Here is a 12,017-nt window from a genome sequence, read left to right as displayed (position 1 = left end):
CACAGGTTGCAATATAATTTTAAATACTTACTGAAGGAAAGCAAAAAAGTTATCTACAAAAATGCGTTTAATAGCATTGTAATCAGTTGTGAAGCAAACAGAGAAGATGGCAGCTAAAGACAATTAAATCAAATTGTAAACATTTCAAGGTTATGGGAAATCAGATATTATAAGATATTGTTTTGATAAAATCAGTAACTCTGCTAATATAATAAAAATATTTCTATCATTAAACAGTAAATATTTTCTTGTTATTTTCCTGTTATGATGCATCACTTTAAGCACCTTTACAATTTGCACGTGCAAATGTATTTGGACATGTGAATCACTGCATACATGTGATTGTTCTTATTAAAAGTCCTGTTTTGGAGAGATAAACTTATTGCAGAATAACCTGCATGTTCATGGTTGAAGCTTTATTTTCATAGAACAATCCAAATTCTAGCTCATAGTATAATTAACTTATTATTCCACTGCCTACAAGTAATACATTTTATAAAATTCATTGTATCATCAAACAATGACTTTTATTTCTCTCTCTTCATATGTGACATAATGGATGCATCTTCATGCATAATAAAAGTTTGGTGATGTTTACTACCTCGGAGTGCTTTTGTGAGCCAAATATGTATGTTATTATATTTACAAGAGTTTTAAAAAATGTAGGAAAATGATATCAATGAAGCATGCTGGACTGTGAACCTGAGGGTCCATGGTTTGCATTCTGTTGCATATAACAGGAAGTGAAGAATGTTTTCTTTTTTTCTTTATGATCCATGGAAATATGAACTGCTTTTATATAAATATAATAGTACTATATGTTGTTTGTCCATGTAACTACTTCGCAGGTTGTGGATGGATCTTCACCAAAATTTGTATGGAGGTTCATTGAATTCATGGGAAGATGCATACAAATTTTCCGTTTTGCAGTTTTTATGGTCATTTTTGCATTTTTTTCACAGTTATATATAAGGAAAGTAACTTTTTATGTTCTAAAATAACCTGTCATTAATCATGAATTTACATAAATTCCATCAAGGGGAGGGTACTCTAGCTAGTATAGAATATAGTACAGTGTAAAGAGAGATATTTTAAGTAGATCTTATCTAAAACATTTTAAATTTAATATCATCTTATATTTTATTCAAGGCCTCTTATTCCTGAAACTAGGTGGTATTTTTTAGTGTTTGAGACTGTTCAGGGTACACATTTTGTGACCAAAGCTAGAAATTATTGTTTAGTGTCTTCTACAACTTCTAAAGTATTTTTTATTATATGATACTTTTACTTTTGTAAGCTATCAACTATTTTGCAGTTTGGGGAATTTTAACTTTAAAAATTATGATGTTCTGTTTATTGTTAGTCAGTAACCTACCATTTTACAAATGTATATCTGTAGCTAGTACCTGTTGGTTACTGTTGTTATTGTGAGGGTTTTTTACTTCTAAATATTAGAAGGTATCATACTGTTGTTGGAGTTTGGTAGTTTAAAAGCGGGAGTCGGAAATTAAGTACTTTCCCTTCGCCCTACTCATGATATAGATATAAAGAGAATACAGCGGGAAATAAAATGGCAGGGATAGGTAGATCCAATACAAGGAATTTGCTGGTGGGGAGTATCCCGAAAGAAAAAAAAAGCACTGACTGGATGATCCCCTCCCCGCCCAAAAAAAAAGCTCAATCAGTGCCCGTACTGGAAGAAAAACAGTTATTACAAAGAAACATTTATTAAAATGCCATACGCATCATGATACGAACTTTGAGATAATAAAGTTTCCCTGCACTTTCATGTTTCTGTGGTGTAATAATGGCTTATGTTTATTGTAATTGTAGAGGAAAGTTACTGTATTACTGTAGCTTTACTATAATAAAGAGAACACTGCTTTATTATATTTGTTATGTGCACTAATTAATCAATATAAACATCCTTTAGAAGGGGTTAAGGCTGTTTATTAAGTTAGATGGCGATGTGTAGTTTTACCAGGATGCAGGGGTGGCAGCGTATTTTGTGTGAATGTGTGTAAAAGGGGGTGGCGGACTTTAAAATGCGTTCTGTTATGTCTCTGCTCGTTTGTTAATTTCCGGTATAAATTCTTTCCAAGGAACTTCAGCGAAACAAGCCCTTTCTTGATTAAACTAGTTTATTATTTCTCGATACAACTTTGTAATACATGGAATTTTCACAGTCACTTTAAACTTAACAACCTTTATAACACACGCTATAAATCACAGCGATTCACACATACTGTTCGCTTGACTCAATTATCTATTTCTGCAATCTATCTGCGTATCGCTGGCTTTCTTTGCCAGGCTTATATACTAAAAAAGAGGGCGTCTAGCAAACACTCGGACATTCGTGGGCTTCCCCGATAATTCTAGAAACTCCAGCGCGCATGCTCCCAGCGTCACGCGACTTCCGCTGTCGTAATAGTTTTTTAAATTTAGGGATGTCACTAATTGTATATAAATAAATAGGTGTAAACTGGAAGGTGATGTGTCTCTCTGACTTACTCAGTTATTGCACGAACAATTTGACATATTACAGGTGGTCATGTTAGTGTACTTTAAAATAGGCCTAATGTATACATTATATACTGTATATATTTATATATATCAGTAAAACTGAATATGAATTACAATCGTTGACGCTACCTCCGATTTCACGAAGGTAGCTTATTCTGTGAGTGCGAATAACTTCCTTAACGATAATATTAAAGTGATCATTACATATTAGTTGGTTATTGAATGTTATCACTAGAAATTTAAATTTATTAGTGAGAGTTATCTGCGTGTTATAAAGTTTTAATTTGATATGGGATGATTTCTTTAGTTTCCTTTAAATATTTTTGTGAAAAACGATTGCTTGTGTTATGTTTGGGTACTCTCTAGTTATTGCGTCAGGTGGTGACGTAATTTGAAAACTTTGAACTCTCGATGCTCATATGCAGAAAAAGGAAGTCACGTGACATACTCCAGAAAGCGATGTCAACTTTTTTGAGACGCGTGTATTGTATTCTTACAGCCGTAAACGAATATGTCGTTAGTGACGGTAATTTCAGCAAGGAATTGCAAACTGAATGAGTCTGCTTTCAACGGAAAGGTGTTATAGATCGAGTTCTCGATTTTACTTTTAACGGATCGGTTACAAAGAAAACTAGAAATCCAACAGATTGAGTAGGTATATATAATTTGCATCGTTGATTCCATTATGCCAAATGGAATAAAAAAAATTGATTACCTTTAAAACTTTGTAACTGTTAGTCATAGTACTAGTAGATTATCGTCAGTTTACGTGTGTTTATGTGAGGGGGGTTATAGGTTTCAAAATACTACATGAATCTTGCATAAATTGTTTTTGGCGGAAGTTTACCTGTGCTATTCAGAAGCTACTTGGGCGATAATTGCTTGGATATTTAGTTCTGAGGTATATTTTAGGATAAATAATTATAGCGGCTTTCAGTATATACTAGGAGAAAATAATATTCAGATTGAATAAAGCACCGATATGTAAGCTTCGGCTGCATTTTTGAGGACGAGGTTAGGAATGCCGTCTTCAGCAGGAGTTAACTTTTTTAGGTGTTTAATGATTGTATTCTGATTTCAGTAACATATGTTCTACGTATAGGTTAAATTCAGGGAAGAACGAATTAATTGTAGAGCATTTGTACGAAATGCTTGTGTTAACTTTGTTAAAGTTATCAAAATCAAGGGTAAAATAAAAATAGGGCAACATTGTGTAATAAACTTTATTTAAAAATATAGACAAAACAACGTTTATATTACACAATTATAGTATTCATGTCACCCCTGTGAATTACGGTTAGTCCAACAATTATATAAAAACCCGCTGTTTGCATAGATTTTTACTCCTGATGATGATAGCGGAAGCTACCGAAATATGTAGTCATTTTAAATTTTATTGTGTAATGTACACGTTGTTTTGCTTACATTTTAAATATAAGCATCAACGGTGTTTAGATCTAGTAAAGGCATTTTTCCAATAACAAGCGAAGAGATTGTTTTTTTTTTTTCTTTGACAGTCATGACAAATGCGTTATTGTGTTCTGTATTGTAATTATATTGTGACGAAGTGGAGCTGCAGATAGACATAAATTAATTTTTTTAGTGCTATTACTTTTGTTCCATTCACTTGATAGCATGATCATTTTCTCTATCCACCATATTTCTTCTTTTTACTATTCACAATAACAAATACAAAAAAGAAAAGAAAAAACATCCTGAGGCCCAGACATTCTCTCCAACTGAGTCATTGGGGAATAGAAGCACATTGTCTATTCATGGAGCTGACATTCAGTATTTGTCCTTTTAGCTCACTTAATGGAGCAAATCCCAGGTTGTGGATTTCAGTCTTTGGTGATATACTATAGCAGTCATCAATGTGAAGTTCAGGTAAGCATTCTTTATGAGGCCATACTAGCCCTCACAATGAATGCTTACCCGAAATTCACATTGAGTGGGAGAGTAGGAAAATTTTTAAACTGCTCACTGTTGAAATGGAATTATTTGCAAGATCCAATTTTTGCAGTATATCTTCATAATTGGCCTGGCTATTTCTGCATCTTTTACCAAAAACAAAAAAAAGAAAAGTATCCTCACACCTGTCTCATGCTTGCTGTAAACACATTGCACTGTCTCTCAGTGAGGGCTCAATTTCAAATAATTGTCCCTGATGACATTGGTCCATGCACACACTCCCCTTTCCTTCTTGTGGAGCATAGGAGAACTCTTACTTCCCCAGTCTTAAGTCTCTGGGAAAGTTTTCTCTGCAATTGATGCCTTTCCCCCAAGTAAGAAACTGATTGGCCCCATCCATTTTGAGATATGAGACTGGGTTGTTAACTGGTAATGTAGTACAAGACACCTTATTACATTATTTACAAAGCAATTCCTGGTGGTTATGTACAGCCAGTTGGGACTTAGATTTGCCTTAGGATGCAGGTGATGGCTCCTCTACCTTACTGTACACCTGTCATTGTAGTAGCTATCTTGTAAGTATTTGACCAATACAGAACAGCCTAAAGCCCTAGCTCGTGCTACACATTCTAACGTTCATCCCATCTGGGCAACATGTAACCTCAAGCACTGGATCTTGCTGATATCCTTTGCTCTACCATCACAGTGACTGAACATTAGAAACTCCTCTGCTTAAGAAGGATGTGGTCTTCTCACACTGGGCACTGCCCCACCAGGAACCCATTCTTGTAGAAGCAGCACCCCATTGGCCTTACCTTTCTGTCTCTGTTTCAGAAAGGAGCTCAACTCTGTAACTGATCAGGACCAATCCCTCCACCATCTTCAGTGTGAGATTCTAGTTCTTGGTGCAGAGAGGCAAGTAATGTTTCTGAAGTTAATATTTTCCTTACCTAAAAATATATATCCAACTGATGCTTAATTCTCTGTAACACCTCCTCACCTCCAGTGCATTTTGTTTGCCTTATCAAGAACAAGTCTATGATCATACTGTGTCACCTTCCTGTTCATGGTACAATGCATGTTAACGTATGTAGGGGTGAGAGTTTGTTTGAGGATTGTGACATGTAGAAAGTTATGCACAAGGTAATAGCTCATGATACAGAGAGCTAATTATTTATCTGAAATGCATTTTCAGTTAAGGAATATGTTAACTTTAATATGGAATGTTTCATATAGAATAAAGTTATCATTAGCTGAAAGTTCTTTTACCTTGCATATACTGCTGCTTTACAATAATATACCTTAAGCAATGATTTTCTAAATTTCTAATTAATTAGTAAGTTTGATAGCCATGTTAGATAATAAGTTTGATAATCAGTTGTTATCTCAGACTCGGGGAAGGGAGATTGTGCAACCCTCACTTCTAAAGTTCATCCCATCTGGGCGACATATAATCACAAGCACTGGATCTTGCTGATATCCTTTGCTCTACCATCACAGTGATTTAACATTAGAAATGTATCTTATTGTGATTATATTATGAAGAAGTCGAGCTGCAGATAGACTTAAATCTATTTTTTTAGTGCTACGTTTCAGTATTTCAGTATTTGATCTGGAGAAAGCTCATCTTACAATGTTTGTTTATTGTTATCAGTTGTTATATCAGATTTGGGGAAGGTAGATTGTGCAACCCTCACTTCTAAATTTAGCAATGTATCACTCATCACTATATTGATAGAAGTATTGTTATTTGAGATAAAAGTTATTGGACTGGTGCTTGAGGGATTTGTTGCCTTGGTTGTGCTGGTGACCTAGGTGTACTATTTGAGAACTACAGTGCTTTACTAGCTGGTGGTTGTGGTCCTTTTGGTAGTTGAGAATACTGTTAGTTTTGGGCACCTGATAAGCTTGGAGTATGCATGAAGTCTGCCATAGTTTGCCAACAGGCATCTTCCTTCCTCATGGGATATTTATTTACCAGGTACTAGTCTATACATCTGATGACATTTGGGCCTTGCAGTGAAAATGGCTCATGTTTGAAATTGAAACATTGTAGAACCAGCATGACAGTTGATTTGGTAGCTTCCCTGATGTGTTGTAAAGTCCCAGACTTGATAAACTGAGTTGGCCATATTGGTTCAAATAGTATAACCTGGATCAATTGTGTTAATTCTACAGTCTTGTAAAATTGTGAACATTGATTTGGTGTTGGTTTAGGTTGCAGTTAGAGGTTGCTTCCATCTTCACCCCATCTTGTTTAGGAGCAAAGGAGAATGGTAAACTTCATGGAGCCTTTAAACAGACTGTTGATTATCCTGAAAAACAAATATGGAAACAAGCTTATCTGATCGAATCAGTCTGGCATCTTTGTTCTTTTCTCTTTTTTTTTTCTTAACTAGTGAGGACTCTTCTAAATGTTAATAAGTATTGTTTAGTATTAAGGACCCTTCTAAATGCTGGATGGTTGTTCATTATAGAACTGGTACCTGTAAGTGCTTTAAGATAGTGGAAATTTTATATTGTAACATCTGCATTTCTAGAACTTAATTAGAACACTTTTAGATGTAATTTTACAATCTATAAGTGTTAGGAGCTCCTTTTTTTTAACCACAAAATAGAAATTGGTTTTCTGTTTCAACTTTAAAGCAAGTATCTTGATCAAGAGCTATGTAATGTTCTTCACTGCTATTGTGTACTCACTCTTCATAAACATTAACTGATATAAGTGGAGATGCACAAGAAAGCACAGTGTTCTTTGTTTTCATTTCTTAATGCCAACATAGTTATTGGGATATTTGGTTTCTGTAGTGCACAGAAAACAGCCATCCTAGCAAAGCAGATCTGGAGAAAGCTGATCTTACAATGTATACTGCTGCTAAAGAAATTAATGAATTTAAGCGACGAAAAGACCTTGGTAAGTTATCTGTTGTATAGTATATTTTCATGAAAGTTTGAAATTTATTAGTGTCATTCTTTTATTGTTCAGAACAAATATATTACTGCATTTACCTGATTAGTACTTGAACAATATTATAAACATTGTTTACGGTAAATGTACACATTTTGCAATTTACACCATACCATTACTAAGGTATAAAAATATTTATGCAAGTGTGTTTTATGTGTTCAAATACCAGTGAATTTTGTGTAATAAACAAATGTTTGTTTTAATTCTGTAAGTTTATTGAAACCATGTTTGTTTAATATAGGTTATGGTGTTATTTAAACATTACGTTATGTTCCTTTATGTAGCTTTGTAAATATATTCTCTGGTTTGTAGTATTCAAGTACCGGAAGGATACAGATACAAGTCTTTCAACCCGAATATCAAAGCTTAATCTTCATTCAGTCAAAAAAAAGTCATCTCGGTTTAGTGCCAAACTCTCTACAACTCTTGGATTAACTTCTGTGGTATTTGCTTTTGTTTTCTTTAATATCTTAGAATTAGTATTTAAAAGAAATGAAATTAAACAATGAGTATTCTTATAAAGAAAAATGCAAAATTTTTTCTATTGTTATTTTTTATAATAAGTTTTCATAATTAGAATAAGACTTTGTAAAACTATCTTAATGAAGTTATCCAAGTTGTCTGAGAAAAAGGATAGCAGAGTTAAATGTAATTTTTTATTTTAAGACTAACTCTTAATTCATCATTGATGAATATTCTTTGTAATTACATAAATGTTATTGAAGTTTTTAAAACAATTGTATCAAGTAAATTATGACAGTTCCATCTATGCATATTTTTTAAAGAAATTAATTACCCCTGGAATTTCATGGTTTTATAGTAATATGTTCAGCCAGTAAGAGAGATTTGTATTAGAGATACTTGTGTGGAATTCTTTGAAGGCATGCCATTGTTACCCAATGTATGCAGTGTTTATGAAACAATTTTTTCAATGGTGAAAAAGTAAAATGTCAACAAAGTAAAATATTTCATAAAGACTGTTTCAATCTAAAAAAATTGGAAGGTTAGGTCTTGTAGTTGGCACATTGCTATTGTAGTTATGGTGATCAGATATTCAAAGCTTGTTAACAAAATGAATTAGCCAGTTATTTCAGTTACATATGTTTAAAAATTCATTTAAAATAGTGTGATTACAAATAAATATATGTTTAAAATAGTAATTGGCTTATATGTTGTTGTTTTTTCCAGCCAAAAGATGAAGCTTTCGAAGCCATTGCTTCAGAGTTTCATTCTTTAGAAAAAACTATTAAGGGTTTCCTTAAGAATGTGAGTCTTTTTACAGAAGAAATGCAGGTATAATAATTTCTCTCTTGCTAGTAAGGTTTACTTTTACTCCTATTTGTGTTTTTGTTTTGTTTGTTTTTTTAAGCTTTTGTTTACAAACTGTTATAGCACTCAATTTTTCTTAATTACAATTAATTTCATTTTTAATAGGTAATGTTTTACTTATACTTGGGAAAAAACAAAACACATATCCATATTTGTTTGAAACATTTAGAAAATAAATTTAATTATGAAAATTAATAATATGCAAATATAATATCATTGCTCAAATGTGAGAGGTATGGGCAATGCTGGATTATAACATTCTTAGGCCCTAAGTTATGTCAAGTTTAAGAGACCCCAGATCATAAAAAAAAATTGAAATGGGGTCAGTTTTTCTTTTTCGATGTGGCTAAAAGGTCCTAAACTCTAGCCTAGTTAACCTGTCTTATTGCAGCACTGCTTGTGAGTCACCAGAAGAGACCAAAATTGGTCTTGGTGATCATATATTTGTATTCACCATTGGCAACTGTAGAGGTGGGAATTCAGATACTAAATATGAGATTAGGCTTCTCTTTGTAAAAACATCACTGTTTGTACACAGTACTGTGACAAAAGACTAACACTACTTTCTTGGTCAATATTTATTTTATACTCTCCAATTATTTTACCTTCTTTTACAAACCCACTAAATTTAGCCTTGAATTCCTTTAAATGGGAGATCCTGAGGTGACTTTTTCAGTTGTGGGCTCATCTGAGTACAGTATTAAAGATCCTAAATGAGCATTAAGAACATTTACATCTCATATAATTGAGCATAATATCCATAAAATCCTGTCATTACTATGATGCCTTTAAAGTCTTAAGTTTATGACAGTGTAGCATGTCCTTTTGTATTACTCTATGGTGAGTGGGATCAGTGGGCACAGAATTGTAAATGTTTTCTTTATTGATTTTAATATAAAAAAAAAGATTTGTTTAACAATCAAATGACACACAATTACCATTTCCAAGTCCTTCACCTTGATTTCTGAATATACATTTCTTTTTAAGATGTTTCCCCTCTTTGTACAAAGGTGTTGAGGAGCTTGTAACTCTCCAAAATTGCTAAAAATTAAAGACTTGTAGGACAAAACATTATGACCATAAGACAGCTACCTTCTTTTAAAATCAAGTGCTATTAGAGGGAATACCCATTGGGGTTCCCCCTCGTAGTATTCTGACTTCATCAATAAGGATATCTTTCACATCTCTGAATTGGAAATTCCTTCTGGTTTCACCAATCAGGAAGTATCTATCAAGTGAATTTCCATTTGGAAGAATGGGCTATCTTCTCATATTAACTTTTAAGTCACCATGCCCAGTGTAAAGGCAGGTTATTTGGGATGCAAAGTGTGTCCTTGTATTCATAACCCTCTTCAAATTTTTCACTGTCATCAGCTTGGGCAGTCCAAAACATCTTTTAGTGATTCTTTAGTCTGTGCTTATTGTGGTGACAATTTCCGTGATAGCATTGAAGCCAAATTGTGTTATCTGCTCTAATTCCCGACCATCATACTGTAGATCAGGGACTTGTAAATTTTCTTAGCACTAGAACCCCCCCCCCCCCCAAACATTTTACATCCTAACTTAGGATCCATACCCATTGAATCTATAGATACTGAGTACCTTAACATTGTTTTTTTGTGTAATTTCTACAGGCCCTCTGTGGCTCAAGATCATACCCAAAATGAACTTTCCACCTTGGTGCTGAGGAGGGCCAACTGGCCTTCCTTTGCCACTATCGTGGAACTTGATACTGTGTGGAGACAGTAACTGATCATATCATCCATACAGATATACTTACCCCTCTTAAATCTTTGACATTATTTTCCATGGTATCCTTGATTGTGATGGACACCTCACTGCCAAAGGGCACATAACTCGGAAATGAGCCTGAAGTATCTTTTGCAGCTATTCCACTCTTGCCAACTGAAGAACTCTTCATAAGGCCCATACCAGGACACAGACATCAAATCTAGGAGTCTTAAATCTGGTTTATTTCCAACATCTTTTTGATCTCCTGTTCAAAAGCTGAATGGAAAGTTTACATCGCGTAACTTTAGGATCTGGAAATCAAATGACTGAGAAATACCTTACTGACAAGGCGTTTCCAGAATATTTCGGGAGTTTTTTCATCACTTTGAACACCTCTACCTGTTCTACTTCCATTACTATCAGGACAAGGGCTGAAGAATCCCAAATTTTATTCAACCTGATTGTCTTTTTGATAATAATTAACCTTTTATTCTGGTAGACTTAGACTTCTTCAATACAGTTCAGCAGTATATCAATTAGACCAGATTATTTTTATTCTGTGACTCATGATCTTTTGGGTTTGTTTTTTTTAACTGGATATGGCAGGAGGACACATTTCCTTATTTGTGACATTAAGATATTGTCATCTCTTTTTCTAAGCCTAGGCAAGGTCCTATAAAGACTCTTTCTAATTATTGGCCCATTGCTTTGATTAGCTCTATGTACAAGAATTTGAAAAGGATAGTTAATGCTTGTATTGTTTGGTTCCTTGAATAATCTGCTTATTATTTAACCTTTTTTAAAAACAAAATCATATGCTCCATTTTTGTGATGGACACTAATATTTTTCTAAGAATTCATACATTGTTTAAAAATAATAATGACAATTACTTACTGTTTGGTGCAGATATCAAAAAATAACCATAAGTTTGACGTTTTGTGTTTAACTACTGTTTTAACTTTTGTTTCAGAGTTACGTTCATGTAGCACTCAGCCTTACAGAAGATATTGCAGATTACTACCAAGACAAAAGGAATCAACAAGAGGTTGACCAGTACAGAGCAACCCACCATATTATGGTGAATCAGTTCTGGGAAGATTTTGTGAGTACATATTACAAAATACTAAAAATCTTTGTAATGGTATTAGTACTAGACAATAAGTTAAGAAGTATAGAACAACCCATCACAATGGTATCAATTGGTTCTGGGAAGGTTTTTTAAACACCTGTTACTTTGTATTAAAAATGTTGTAAAAAGTAGTAGATCAGTGAGTTAATGTAGATAATTATACCATCATCCCTGTTGAACAGATTTTGGTAATGTTTTTCAAGACCACGGTAATATTTTCTTAAAACAATGTCCATGAAGATTGTGTAGTGCATATGACATATAATTAAAGAGATGTTTTTGTAATAATGTTGAAAAACAGTACCATGGTTGTGTGCACAAATAAAACCTAGCCCTGGATTAAACATCAACAAGGCATTAAGTTAAATAGAAATAAAGGCAGTCCAAAATATACACCTGGAAAAAAGTTAAGCACCCCCGTGTTT

The 12,017-nt window shown here is 33.6% G+C and overlaps 1 protein-coding gene across 6 annotated transcripts in view; it reads left to right on the top strand.

The window, feature by feature from the left end:
- The window catches only part of LOC106459286 (dynamin-binding protein-like), a 79,162-nt gene that overhangs the window by 50,483 nt on the left and 16,662 nt on the right, over window positions 1–12,017 (top strand). For all 6 annotated transcript variants that reach the window (XM_022385735.1, XM_013918897.2, XM_022385734.1 and 3 more), the window contains 4 exons: window positions 7,243–7,348; window positions 7,715–7,845; window positions 8,591–8,695; window positions 11,434–11,565. In XM_022385735.1, coding sequence (XP_022241443.1) covers window positions 7,243–7,348; window positions 7,715–7,845; window positions 8,591–8,695; window positions 11,434–11,565 — 474 coding nt within the window. The remainder of the gene's footprint in view (window positions 1–7,242; window positions 7,349–7,714; window positions 7,846–8,590; window positions 8,696–11,433; window positions 11,566–12,017) is intronic.

Source organism: Limulus polyphemus, unplaced genomic scaffold, assembly GCF_000517525.1.
Source record: "Limulus polyphemus unplaced genomic scaffold, Limulus_polyphemus-2.1.2 Scaffold587, whole genome shotgun sequence".
NCBI lineage: Eukaryota > Metazoa > Arthropoda > Merostomata > Xiphosura > Limulidae > Limulus > Limulus polyphemus.
The sequence above is the reverse complement of the archived record's forward strand: the minus strand, read 5'-3'. Positions and strand labels throughout refer to the sequence as shown.